The 15,024-nt window shown below is 36.5% G+C and overlaps 1 protein-coding gene across 1 annotated transcript in view; it reads right to left on the minus strand.

Annotated features, from left to right (window-relative positions):
• CUBN (cubilin) overlaps window positions 1-15,024 on the minus strand; it is a 313,379-nt gene that overhangs the window by 250,741 nt on the left and 47,614 nt on the right. The window contains exons 18-22 of the mRNA XM_008056348.2: window positions 7,508-7,652; window positions 7,105-7,283; window positions 4,214-4,379; window positions 3,113-3,329; window positions 585-715 (exon numbers count right to left, since the gene is read on the minus strand). Coding sequence (XP_008054539.1) covers window positions 585-715; window positions 3,113-3,329; window positions 4,214-4,379; window positions 7,105-7,283; window positions 7,508-7,652 — 838 coding nt within the window. The remainder of the gene's footprint in view (window positions 1-584; window positions 716-3,112; window positions 3,330-4,213; window positions 4,380-7,104; window positions 7,284-7,507; window positions 7,653-15,024) is intronic.

The following is a 15,024-nucleotide window of genomic DNA, read 5'->3' on the forward strand; positions in this document are numbered from 1 at the left end:
TTTTGAGTTGGACTCTCACTCTGTTGCCTAGGCTGGAGTGCAGTGGCACACTCACGGCCACCCTAGTTTCGACCTGCTGGGCTCCAGCGATCCCTCCTCCGCAGCCTTCCAAGTAGCCAGAACTATAGGCACATGCTACCACACCTGGCTAATTTTTGATTTTTATTGTAGAGACGAGGTCTTGCCAAGTTGCCCGGGCTGGTCTTGCACCCACGGGCTCCGACAATACACTCGCCTTGGCCTCCCAAAGTGTCACTATTCTCTGAACCAATTCAGAGTAATTTGGAGACCTTGAGTGTCTTTGCTTCTAAAACTTTCAGTGTCTTGTTCCTAGGAATAAAAACATTCTCTTATAGAACCATATCCAATTATCAGAATTAGAACTTCCAATATTGATACAAATTCTTGTTTAGTCACTATTCTATATTTATAAAGAAAGTATTTAAGCCACTTCACTTTATCCTAAAGACAGTTTTCATTGTGTATCACAAGTTTCGGGATGAAATATTCTCACTGTGTTTTAGATGTTAGTACTGTTTTGTGATGGAGTAAATGAAACCAAGTCTACAATACTGTGTTGTTACCTGTTGATGCATCAATTGCTTCATAGTTTATCAAAAAACCTTCATAAGCGAGATCAGAGTCAGCCACAAATATCAGCATTAGTGAGTTGCCACTGCTTGTAAGAGAAGGTGGGAATGATTTTCCACAATATCTATACCAAACCAAGAAAGAACAGACATAGGGGTCTTAAAACTTTTAGTACATTTGAAATAATAAACCCCAAATTAGGACATGCAAGTATAATAATGAGTTTTACTTTCTACCTCCTGTCAACCCCAGAAAACAAATATGTTTTAGGCAAACAATATTGACAAACTTACTGAAGATCGTCATGCTCATGATTACTTTCCTGAAATAGTTTTATGTACAGGTTTATGATCATGAGAGCTGTCAAGTAGCAATTTAATGAAATTAGAAAGTACAAGCTATACTAGATTTCCATGTAGCATATTAATAACATTTTAAATAAAAATGCAATACATGTGCACAACCAGGCGAAACAATGTATCATGAACTCATGGAGTTCAAACTCTGGAGTCAACTCTACCACTTAAAAGCATTATGACTGAAGGCAGATCACTCAGTCTTTGTGCCTCAGTTTTCCCATGTCAAAAATGGGAACGATGATAGTGTCTGCTTCATAGAGTTGTCCTGAGAATGTGATGAGTTAATATATTATATACAAAGCACTTAGAACAGTGCCTGGAATAGTAATCCCTATATGGATAAAATATATTGTCCCTAAAAGTTGAACCTATGTAGGAGTGAGAATTTGATTACTAAGCCATGTCATGTTGTTGCTGAACCAAAGTAATTGGCTTAGAAAAACTGTTCCATTAATGCTAAATGTAAAGTTGTAATAAAAGACATTATGCCACGCATATCACCAAGAGAAACATCTGTAAGAAGTAATAAGAAAACAGAAATCTCAAAGCACAGTGGGTATCGTTAGCCAAATGAAATGATAAAGAAAAAGAAATACAGAAACCAAAATAAGGAAATGCTGACTATGGGAAATGAGACAATTGCTAAAAGAGGGGGAAAAAAAGAAAATATTATGCATGATACCATTCAGTATGAAAAAATATTTAATATATAAATAAATATCTTAATATCTAAATAAAGATAGGTAAATTAATTGATATTTTGAACATCTCTCTATATGCTCATGTATACCAAATTTAGAAAAGGTCATTTAAGCTATTCAACAAAAACTATATATTTTGCAATGGTTATGTAAGTACCTAAAAAGATGAACAATTAAGATAAGAAGGGAGATGTTTAAAAAGTGATTGAGAAAAAGGAAAATAAAATGTAAGATGAAGAAATAAAAACATCCATTTCCCATAAGATGTAACAACGGGGGCCAGATTTAACCTTACACCTGAAACAACTAAAAACCTGGACAAAAGATATTTTTTAAATGGCTGTCAGGACATTGGACATCAAGCAATAAAGAACAACAACCCTTCAGAGACAGGAAACAAAAAAGTTTAAAAGCAATACTGGAAAAGATCAACCTGTTTCCAAGTAACTTAATTGCATTCCAGAGAAAGCTCAAGAATACCTATTGGAATATGATAAAGTCCAGTGTCCAAAACCAAAATTGAAATGTCTGGAATCCTATCAAATATTACCAGGCATGAAAAGAAGCAGGAAAGTATAGCTCACAGAGAGAGAGAAAAAAAATCAATATATAAATATGTAGCAAGAAATGATACAGACGTTTGAATTAGTAGACAAAGTCATTGAAATAGTTACAACTGTATCTCATAGATTTAAAAAACTAGATAAAAAATTAATATGTAGAGACACGGACCATATATAAAATGACTCACACTGAACATCTAGAAATAAAACTATAATATCTAAGATGAAGAATACACTGGGTAGGATTAATAACATTAGACACTGCAGAAGAAAAGATGAGTGAACTTGAATACACAGTAATAGAAACTTTCCAAAATGAAACGCACAGAGAGCAAAGACTCAAAATCAAATGAACAGCTTATCTGTGAGTTGTGGAACAACTTTAACCTGCCTAATGTACTTGCATTCAGAGCCCCCAAAGGGGAGGGGAGATGAAAAAATTATTTCAAGAACCAATGGCCAAAAATGTTTCCAATTTGATAAAACTACAAATCTTCAGATCCAAGAAGCACAACAAAAAATTTACGCTAATTGAGAAAAGCATATGGTACAAACATATGGAACATTCAGTATGGTTCTATTTATACAATTTCAGAATATGCAAACTAGTCCTCAGTGATAGAAAACAGATTAGTGTTTTCCCGTGGATCTGTGGATAGGGGTGAGGAGCAGAACTGAGGAATTGTAATGGGCAGGAAGAAAGCTTTGGGGGTGAGGGACATGTGCATTATTTTATTTTGGTGATGGCTTCATGAGTATATACAAATGCATTGAAAAGCATGAGGATCTCACCTGGTTTTTATAACACCTGGTGGATTTTAATATCCTTCACTGAAACGGAAAGCAAGCAAACAGGAAGCTCTGTGTCAAACAAATGAACCAACAAAAATAACCTCACCTCCCAAGAGATGTCTTAGAGTCAGTGTCATAAACTTCCAGGTAGTCTTTGGTGCAATTGTAATGAAACTCCAGATGAAATACTACATATGTCAAACGAATCAGGTGGTTAGGTTGGACTAATATATGCCAGGTACAGTTGATACCATGGGGGTAGATATTTGGATGGCCAGGACTTTTAACAGTTCCTGTTGACTCTGTAAGAATTTCTCCACACGCTGTTGAAATAAAAATAAAAAGTATAAGTAAACAGCAAGCTATCTAGATTTCAAAATTAAAAACTCTATAACCCTTTTATTTTATTTTATTTTATTTTATTTTTGAGTTGGAGTCTCACTCTGTCGCCCAGACTGGAGTACAGTGGCCACTCCCGGCCACCGCAGCCTCGACCTACTGGGCTCCGGCGATCCTTCCGCCTCAGCCTTCCGAGTAGCCGGAATTACAGGCATGCACTACCACGCCCGGCTGATTTTTTGATTTATTGTAGAGATGAGGTCGCGCTGCCCAGGCGGGTCTCGAACCCGCGGGCTCAGGCAATCCACTCACCTCAGCCTCCCAAAGGCGCGGGATTACAGGCTGAGCCACCGAGCCCGGCTCTTTTTCTTTTCTTTTCTTTTCTTTTCCTTTCTTTTCTTTTCAGTTGGAGTCTCACTCTTGTTGCCCAGGCTGGAGTGCAGTGGCACGCTCCCAGCCACCGCAGCCTTGACCCACTGGGCTCTAGCAATCCTGCCTCAGCTTTCCAAGTAACCAGAACCACAGACACATGCATTCATGCCCGACTAGTTTTTGTGGTTTATTGTAGAGGCGAGGACCCACCAAGTTACCCAGGCTGATCTTGACCCCCCTGAGCTCAGGCAATCCTCTAGCCTCAGCCTCTCAAAGTGCTGGGATTACAGGCCGAGCCACCGCGCCCAGCCATTTTTCTTTTATTAATAGATACCAACTAACTACTCATATGTGTTGATTAGGAAATTCATGTTTTTTGTCTTTGAGCATATTTTAAAATTTTCATAGTGTAGATGGTTTTTGTATAATAACTTATTACTGTTGTTCACTTTGTCGGATACAAGCCTAAGAGAAGGAGGAAAAGACAATTTCTTACCCAAATTCTCAGTGCCGAACTTCGCCATGAAACCATGATTTTCAGTAGAAGAACTTTTTACAAATGTGATATAAAGAAAATTGTACACAGATGTTATAAATGAAGGTATGTCTGTGCCACAGTACTTCTTATTTTCAGGAGAACCCAAAATGGAGCTGCTACCGATCTAAATGAGAAAAGATACATTCAATTTTGTTGGATATTGATTTTGAAAACTGCTTCAAGAATAATTATTTCTGAAGTGTGTTTTCATAGAGTAAAAACCAATTTGAGATACAATCCATTTTAGAATATTTTTATCACCCCAAATAACATATTCCTGAAACCAGAATCCCAGGCAGCCACTAATCTATTCTCTATCTCTAAAAATTGCCTATTCTGGACATTTCAGACAAATTAAATTATACAATGTGTGGTCTTTTGTGACTAGTTTCTTTCACATTGTATAATATTTTCAGAGTTATTCCAGGTTGTAGCACGTATCATAATTTTATTCCTTTTCACTGCCATATAAAATTCCACTGTAAAGATACCACATTGTATGTATCCATTTGTCAGTTGATGGACATTTGTTTCTACTTTTTAAATTGTAAATAATGATTATATTTTTCTATTTGCATATGTTATTATAAATAATGATTGTAGGCATATTCACATACACATTATGTGTGGATATATATTTTTATTCCCCATGAGTGTATAACTAAGAATAGAATTGATGGATCAGATGGAAACTCTATGTTTCACTTTTTGAGGAACCGGCAACTGTTTTCCAAAGTAGCTGCACCATTTTATCCCACCAGCAGTCTGTAAACTTTCCAATTTTTTCCATATGCTTATCAATACTTGTTATTATCCGACTTTGAATTGTAGCCATTTTACAGGTGTGACACTGTATCTCTCTGTGGTATTGATTTGCATTTCCATGATGTTAATGTTGTCTAGCATCTTTTCACATGCTTATTGTCTCCATTAGTATATCTTCTTTGAAGAATTGTCTATTCAATCCTTTGCCCATTTTTAAAATCATGTTTTTCATTTTGATGAAGCTTGGTTTTTTAAAAAATGTATATGTATGCATGTGTGTGTGTGTGTGTGTGTGTGTGCGTGGGTTTGTATTGTATTTAAGAGGGCTTCACCTAACTCAAGGTCACAAATACACCTATGTTTTCTTCTGAGTTTCACGGGTTAAGCTCCCACATTTAGGTCTCTAATGTATTTTTAGTTAATTTTTATGTAATGGCATACAGAATGGGCCCAACTTCACAATTTTGAATGTGAATATTCAGTCCTATGTGCTGAAAAAACTATTTTTACCCACTGGTATGCCTTGGCCTCATTTTCATAAATCAATTGACCATAAAAGTACGTGTTTAATTCTGGACTTTCAATTCCATTCCATAGATCTATATTTGTATTGTTATTCCAATAACACACTGTCTTGATTACTGTAGCTTTGTTTTCTATTTGGAATAAAAAAAGTGAGTCCTCCAACTCAGTTCATTTTCAAGAATGCTTTGGTTATTCATATGAAGTTGGCAATCAGCCTGTGAATTTCTGCAAAAGTGCCAGTTAGAGTTTTGATAGAGATTGAATACAATTTTAGATCACTTTGGAGAGTGCTGCCATCTTAACCACATTAAGTCTTCTAATCCATGATTAAAAGTCTTTCCCTCTATATAGGTCTTCTTTAATTTCCTTCAATGATGTTTTATGGTTTCAGAGACAAGTTTTATACTCCTTCTGTAAAGTGTATTCGTTAATGATTATTGTTTTTAATGTTATTGTAAATAGAATTGTTTCCTTGATTTCATTCTCAAATTGTTGACTGCTAGTTTATAAAGAGAGAAATATTTTAAAATTTTGATCTTTTAGCCTGCAACTTGCTGTATTTATTAATTCTGTTTTTTTTTAAATGTGTGTGAATTCCTTATGATTTTCATACACAATATCATGTTATCTACAAATAGACATCATTTTACTCCTTCATTTCCATTCTGGATGCATTTTACTTATCTTCCTTGCATAATTGCTCTAGCTAGAATTTCCAGTATAATGCTAACTAAAAGTTGCAAGAACAGACATCCTTATCTTTTTTAACAGTCATATGTCATAGTATTTAGAATTTCATCATTAAATATAATATTAGATGTGAGGTTTTTTGGTTGTTGTTTGTTTGTTTGAGTGGTTGGAGTGTCACTCCGTCTCCCAGGCTGGAGTGCAGTGGCATACTCACAGCAACTGCAGCCTCAACCTGCTGGGCTCCGGTGATACTTCCGCCTCAGCCTTCCAAGTAGCCGGAACTATAGGCGTGCACAACTACGCCCGGCTAATTTTTGATTTACTGTAGAGATGAGGTCTCACCAAGTTGCCCTGACTGGTCTAGAACCCTCGGGCTCAGACAATCCACTCACCTCAGCCTTCCAAAGTGCTGGAATTATAGGCTGAGCCACTGAGCCCAGCTGATGTGGGTTCTTTATAGATGCTTTTTATCAGATTAAGAAAATTTCCTTCTATTCCTAGTTTATTGAGTATTTTTACCATGGAAGGATGATGAATTTTGTCGGACCCAGAGAAGTTCAAATTCCACATCGACTGAAGTGATTACATGGTTTTTGCCCTTTATTTTATTCATATTATGTATAAAGTTAATTGATTTTTGGATTTTACACCAATCTAGGATTCCTGGGATAAACTCTACTTGGTTCATATCGTCCTCTTTATAAACTAGATTCAGTGACCTAGCATTTTGTTAAGGATTTTTGCATCTATATTCATAAGAGATATTGGTCTATACAAACTCCTTTTGTTTCTTGTAGCAGATTTGAGGCTAACATAATATTCTTAATAATATAGAATCAAATACGAATCCAAAGCCTTTTCACTCTTACCTCAATATAATCCATATCACAGTGAGCAGAACTTCCAATTTCAAAGCTAGTGATATTGAGAAGAACTACTTGGCTATGGGGTTGACGGATGGTCCACTTACAAATTCTTTCTCCAGGATACACATCAGGATAAAAAGGTGAGCGAATGACCCCTTCTCCAGTTAATTCACCCCCACAAACTATAAATACAAAAAAGAGTAGTGTTTGTCCAGAGATAAATAATTCTTGTCCTTGATTTTATTACAAGATCTGATGCTGTCTAAGGAGATAACTGGATGTGACACTTCTATAAGAATATTTTTCTCACTACTTGAGGACATAAAAATACCACATTTACTTTCAAGTAATTAAAATGTTATTATCAGGCAAATTAGATGTTTAAAAATTCAACATGTTTTCTTACCAACTTGATAAAGAGCTCTGAAACTAGCTTTTTCAACAGAAGCATCTATTTTAAACCTGATCCAGATAATATTAGTAATGGATTTAATATGAGAGATGGTTTCATTGCCACAGATTTTTCCAAGTAGGGTTTGATGATCTCGAACCTAAACAGAAAAACAAAATAGATCTGTAATCATAATAAAATTACCTTGGCAATAGTGCATTACTTGGAGATAAGAAAATCACAGATTCAAAATGAGTAATAATCTAATTTAGGTCATATATTTACATTATTTTTTAAAGTAGTTGGTGAATTTTTTTAGCACAATGCAATAACAGTAAAATTGATAAAACCTTAAGCCAATAAAATACAAAAACTAAAAGTTTTTAAAGTATTATTATTATCTCCTAATAATTTCCACAATGTCAAAGAGGAAATAAATTTACAATTTTGGACTATTTAGAAAAGAACAAAAAATGACAATATTATATATCAAAATAGACATGTAATCTGTAGTCAGAAAAAGTCATGGACTAAACTAAACTAATATCATGGACTAAAAAAGAAAAAGAAAGAAAAATAAAAGAAAGAAAAGGAGAGATGGAAGGAGAGAGAGAGAGAAAACGCCTAAGGAAATAATTTTTAAAATGAGAAAGCTTTAAAATGAGGAAGAATTAAGTAAAAATAAAAGCAAGACTTAATAAATAAAATACAAAAGAAAGTGGAATTCATAAATAACAGTCAAGAACTGTTTTTATGAGGGAACTTGGGAGTGAGGATATAAAAGACAAATTTAGCAAGTCTAATAAAAACAAAAATAAGCATAAATGCATGAAATTAAAAATAATGAAACAGATACTAAAGATTTCTTTAAAATATAATTCTATGAACAACTATGTTAATATATTTGAGGGTTTGAAATGGGTCATTTTCAGAAAAAAATATGAATTATTAAAATCACCTGAAGAAGAAAAATAAAATCTGAACAGATGAAAGTCATGGATAAAATTGAAAACATTATCAAATAATTACTGTCCCTTCCTTGCACCCCCCAAAAAAGAAAAACTCCCAGAAGATGCTCTAACTGGTACATTCTTCTAAACAATTAAGGAAGAGAGACTTCTCACATATAATTCATTCTAAGATACCCTCAGACATAGAACAATCCCCAACTAATTTTTCTCAGAACCCTGTTACCACCCCAACATAGGCAATAGCAATGAAAACTATAAATTGATGTCATGTATTAATATAAGACCCAAAATCCTAAACACAGTCCTAAAAAAATGAATTCACAGTGCACTCATCCTTATATAGCAAATCAAATATGGGAATATTGGAAATTATAAACTGTAACTTCATCAGTAGATCCAACCAGATAAACAGTATGATAGTTCCATAAATGCAAAAAAAAGTGTGTTAACATTCCTGATTTATTAAAAGCAAAACTTTTAGAAAGTTAGGAGGAGAAAAAAATTCCTTTTATACAATTGATATTACCAGTTTTAAATCAATAGCCAATATCTTATAGTCGGTATTCATGAACACAGTCTCTGGATCTGGGTTCAAATCCCACCTGTCACTTATAACCTCCTCACTTAATAACCTTGAGAAAGTTACTATATTTAAGCTCATAGTGTTGTTGAAGAAAATAGATGAAACAATAGTGTCAATGCTTTAGCCTGATAATAGAAAACATTGACTGAAAAATGGCTGTTGTTATTTTTGACATTTTAATGGGTGAGACACTAAAGCTTTCTCACCCTAATCGGGAATTAGACAATGGTTATATACACTCTTCCTGTTCTATAAAATTATTTTGAAGGATCTTGCCATTCAAATATTCATTCTTTCACTTCATTAACAATATCAAAACATCAATAAACGCCAGGATCTGTGCTCTCAGTATCACTGTGACAGTCACCGCACACAAGGAACTTGCACAGGCAAGAACATTCCTTAAAAGCATGATGAGGGTGATGTTTGGGAAAGTGCAGGGGTGCTGTGTTATTACTTTGCCAATGGGTCTCAGTAGGGACCACAATTAGGCATTTGGGATATTTGTGAAGGTAGTTTTCTATTGTAGTAGTAATTGTTGTTTTTAATTATTATCACAATGATGGTGGTCACTACTGGCATTTAGTAGCTAGGGGCCAAAGACACTAGACAGCGTGAAATGTGACAGTCACACTCAATAAGAATTCTTTTAAGTCCTGTGGCACATTCATATAGATGAAAGTTGTGCTATTAAGCTTAAAATCTAGCTCTATTTTACAGATTAAGCACAAACTATTTTTCACAATTTTAACACACACTAAATTTTTAAGGATTACAAATAGAGTGTGAATTGAAGTCCTTTCTTTATTTCTTCCTGAAAAATCTGCTAAGAGTTGGTCACCATTTGACAAAAATAAGTCACCAATACACATCGCTGTGTCAGCCTGCATTTGGACTATGACATTCATAGCATTTTAGAGGACAAACGACTACTTCATTTTGTCTTTAAATGCAGCTTGCACAGGCATTTCACATACTGAAATAAATGTGGTTCATTTGGTTGCTTTGTGTTACTTTGCTTTTATTTCCCCTCAGTGTTATACTTGCAATTTCATTTTTAAAAAATATAATGTGTGTAGTGGGGTTATATCATCAGTGCATTTCATTTCTGAATAGGGAAAGGGTGATAGCAAAAGGTCTTAAAATAGAGGGAACCATTGGCTTAACCAAAGACTCTGAACTCGTTCAAGGGATTATACAATACTTCTCAGCAGAAATAACCTTTAAGCTGAGGCTTGAAGGATGAATAGGAATTATCTGGGTCAAGGGGAGCAGGCAGTACAGGCAAGATTTATAAAGTGTAATATTCAAAGTTGGTTAGAGATATGGTGACACAGTTGCTCTTAACCATAACTGGTGGCTGTATATAGTTCTGGAAAATCACTTGACAATATGTACTAGGAGTATTTCACTTCTAACACTCTATCTTAAAGACATTCATGGTGTACATTAAGACACACATGCATCAACATCAAAGTATGCTTTATAATAACAAGAATTGAAACTATTCTAAAGGTCTAATAATAGTGGGGTGATGAAATAAATTATGATTCAGCCATATGATAGAGTCTTAGACACATAAAAAATCACATGCCTCCCCACTGACTCAAGACCATGCCAATTCCTTTCTCCAAGCTCTGACAGCATCTGCAACACAAATTTCTCAGACTGTAGTAAAGTTACACTAAATTTCTCTCTAACAAAACAACAAATCTCTGAGGGAAGAAAAAATTTCTGTATCCCTTTCAGCATGTAACAAAAAACTTTGCCAACAGGTATTTGACAAATTCTTGTTGATTCATTAATTTTAAGGTACAGTATGATGGTTCAATTTTTGTTAGAGACACAGACATTATACAGTTCTTGAAAACCAGAAAGCATGAAACACAAAGTAAGATATCTTTCTGCTCTCTATTCTCCAGGGTTCGATTTGCTTCTTCTAAGATTGCAGTCTCTCTTTTCTAGTTCCCCCATTAGGAGATGACAAGAAGGAAGAAAAACAGCCAAATAGCATCGCAGCAAGCTGAAGTCTGCCATTCCCCTGGGCCCCAACTAATGAAATTCAAGGATTTTAGCAAGGAGAAAGGCAGCTGCCGTCCAAATGTTTTAAGAGGAGCTTATAGGGCTCAAGGGCCCTCAACCTGGAAGGTGCAATTGATTTTGGCTCTGTTTCTCTCCCTCTCTCTGTGGAAATGAAACCTTATTAATTCTGAAAGCCTGTAATCTCCATGGATCCCAGATGTGGCAATAGTTTAACCACAGCTCCTTGGAAAGAGATACTGAAATAAAATACATCAAATGCTCTAAAGTGACCCCAAATTCCTTTGCAGCACATCTTACATTCTATATTCTTGGATTTGATCCATGTTTACCCCCACCAAACAAACAAATTCTTTCCTTTGTGCATGTGAGCTAGGATGAACTGCATGATTTTTCATAATTATTCACTTCTCTTCCTGTAAAAGCATTTTCGCCACATGACCTGCAATACCTCCCTATGGAAAATTAGTGCTTGTCTTTCTCATTGTCTTAGGCTTAGCCGTGGGACTTGCTTTGGCCAACTGAACGTGAGCAGAAGTGATGTACCCATTTCCAAGTAGTTTTCCTTTTCCCTTTCATAAGACCAAGAGCCTAGGTTCCAGGATGGAAGACACAGGAAACAGATCTGCAACTGATCCCAAACTCACGGTTTAATGTGAGCAAAAAATAAACATCTGTTGTTGTAAGCCACAGATATTTTTTGTTTGTTAGTGTTTTGGGTTTGTCTGCTTGTTATTGTTGATTGCTTGTTCTTGCAGCATAGCCTAGAGAAAGATGACTAATATCTGATGATGTCTGTGGCACCAAAGAGTTTTTCTTAAGAAGCCATGCCATGATCACTTGCAGAAGGATCACAGCAAATCTGTTCTTTTTAGTAAATTACGTTTGCAAAGAAATGGCAAGAACCGATTCAAAACGTGAGTGCTCTGTGGATGAGGCCCAGATTTCTCATGGATTGCCTTATTTGTCCAGCAAACACTGTATATTTTAGGCCTACAGTTCTGACATAGAATATAACCTGTGACCCAGGATTTTTAGCTTAGGGAGCATTCCAAATAGTTTCTGATTTTTACGTTCGTCAGATTAAACAAGTTCCTGAAGAGAAACTACTCGTTTAAAAAACGAGTTTTTGTAGAGGAACTATTTCCTGCAGAGAGAGCTAAAATTAACGGGACTGAGAAGCACAACGTATATAAAATTTCAAATGTGTGACCTAAAGCCCAGTAAGCAGTTAACTGTAACATCTGGAATGAGTCAGGTCCCAAAGTCATATCTCGCTGCGCATGCTCATTTGTCTCTGCTAGGAATCCAGGTTTGTTTTTACACTACAATTTCTAAAATCCACTTAAGTATTAAATTTTCATTCAAAGCAACCCCAAAATGCTGGCACTTAGGCTTGATCCACCCAAGAGCTGAAAACAGAACTCTGCATATGGTAGTGCTTAACAAGTGGCTTCTGGTGAAGCGAGCCTCAGGCTGACAAACCCCTGAGCTAAGTCAAGAATTGATCTAGGAGACAGCCTTGGGCTAATCTGTGAGAGCAGCAGAAGGATATGTCCCCAACCCTAATAAGAAAATAAGGGACGAGGGATACGAGGTGAGAGAAGCCATGCAGAGGCTCAAAATCATTTTCTTTATTTTCCTTATCAGTATGCGTCACAATTTCAGAGTCAATTTTTTTTTTTTTGGTCAGAGTCTCACTGTGTCCCCCAGGTTGGAATGTAGAGGCACACTCACAGCTACTATGACCTCAACCTGCTAGACTCGAGTGATCCTTCCACCTCAGGCTCCTGGAGTAGCTAGGACTATAGACACAGGCTGTCACATCCAGCTACTGTAGAAACGAGGTCTCACCAGGCTGGTCCTGAACTCTTTGGCTCAAGAGGCAACCTCTCGCCTCGGCCTTCCAAAGTGCTGGTATTACATACAGGCATGAGCACCATGCCCGGCTGCAGAGTCAAAATTTTAAGTCTTTTTGTGCCTTATGAAAGTGTCCCTTCTAATATCTCTATCAACAGCATGAACTTCCCCTTTATCTGATTTAAAAAAAACAACGTGATATTCTATAATTCAGAACACTTGTCTAGTCTTACCTAGCAGTTCCTTTCTTCATGATTGCAAACTCCAACACGTCACCTCCTCCTCCCCTCCCTTCTCCCTGCAATCATCATCATCATCATCATCATCATCTTAACTTTTCATGACTACTCATTGTGAGATTCGCACAATGCACAGAACATTATAATCGTTTCTTTTTGTATTTACAATTCAATTGAATACAATTCAAGCTGTTGATCTTAGCCTATAAGGACTTATAGGACCTGCCTAACTCATTACTTTATTTCTCTCCTTTGTGTTTCCAGCCACCCTCATCTATTTAAATTCTTTTATTTTTTTCTCAGTTCAATCTCTAGGGCTGCATTGGTACCGCTACCTGGAATCCTCCTTCTCTTAGCTCTTTGCTGTGCTAACTCCTTTTCATCGACCGACCCAGTATGGGACATCCTTGAGAAGCAATCTCAGACGCTTTCACTAAAGTCAGAAGCCCTATTCTTTTCTGTGATCGTACTGTTTCTTTCCTGCATGAGACTTATCTCCCTTTGAAAGTATGTATTGTGTGCTTACTTGCTCTATATCTTTTTTACATATCCATCCCCTAGCACAGTGCCTGGCACCTAAGTGGCTTGGCAAATATTTAGAGAATGAATAGATAAATTAATGAATGAACTCTTTTAGGAGAGCAATATTACTATTCCTATTACAGATGAGGAAATGGAGACTTGCAGATGTTAAATATCTTGCCTTTAAGAACACAGGGAATTGAAGTCTTTTATCATGTGTCCATGCAAGATTCCTTTCATTTTATATTAGATATGAGGCCCTGCCCTCTATTGGACCCAGTAGTTTGTGGTGTTCTTGAGGAATGCCCTTTTCATATTCTCTTCTTCTTGCTCACTACTCAGCATTACACTTGGTCCATCGGCTTTGTGGTTTCTACATGAGCATGCAAGTCCTTTATGTATAGAAAAAAAAATGTATTCTATACAAGCTCTCAAGACTCTGAAATCAGATGGTTCTATCATCTCAGTCTTTTTTTCTGCTTCCCACAACTGTAACCTATAGAATGATTTCACTTGGGTAATGACATATTTTATAACTTCATTACAAAGCATCAAGATGGCCAAGCAGTTGCAGAAAAACTGCTAACAACAACAGAGCTCAGAACCTATCAAAACGTGTCTAGTCTCTTGCCAAAACCCCAAATCCAGTATGCCCAAGAATGGAAATTATTGAACATCTTCCTGTTTTCCCTTTTTCCTGCCATCTCTAGAAAGATATTTCTCTTAAACAAAATTAATTTCAAAATGTACTTAACTGAAAAACAATATTATTTGATCTGCTCTGGTGTGTTTGGTTTCTCCCACTACACTCACCTCTGTGTCTTACTCTTTCTCTGTCGTTTAGGTCTAAACCCTTAAGAATTTTTCTGTGAATCACAGCCATGGGACCCTGACCTGCAAATCCACTTGAGGGAAACATGTGAACTCAGGCAGACCAAAAGTCATGGCAGTCACAAGGCTGTAGTTGAATCCATTTCAATGCCTAACAAGTAGCAAAAGGAGGTCCTTTGCCATCTGAATTCATGCAAAGACATGGAGGAGATGCAGGAACCTTGTAAAGAGCTAACTGGGAGTAATGGGTGGGGTGAAGTGAGATAGAGGGAGGGGAAGACAGAGAAAGAAAATGTTCAGAGCAGGCGGGCTCGGTGGCTCAGCCTGTAATCCCGTGCCTTTGGGGGGCTGAGGTGAGTGGATGGCCTGAGCCCGCGGGTTCGAGACCCGCCTGGGCAGCAAGACCTCATCTCTACAATCAATCAAAAAATCAGCTGGGCATGGCAGCACATGCCTGTAATTCCGGCTACTGGGAAGGCTGAGGCG

The sequence above is a fragment of the Carlito syrichta genome, unplaced genomic scaffold (genome assembly GCF_000164805.1).
Source record: "Carlito syrichta isolate Samal-C Ts95f unplaced genomic scaffold, Tarsius_syrichta-2.0.1 Scaffold302327, whole genome shotgun sequence".
In the NCBI taxonomy this organism is placed as follows: domain Eukaryota; kingdom Metazoa; phylum Chordata; class Mammalia; order Primates; family Tarsiidae; genus Carlito; species Carlito syrichta.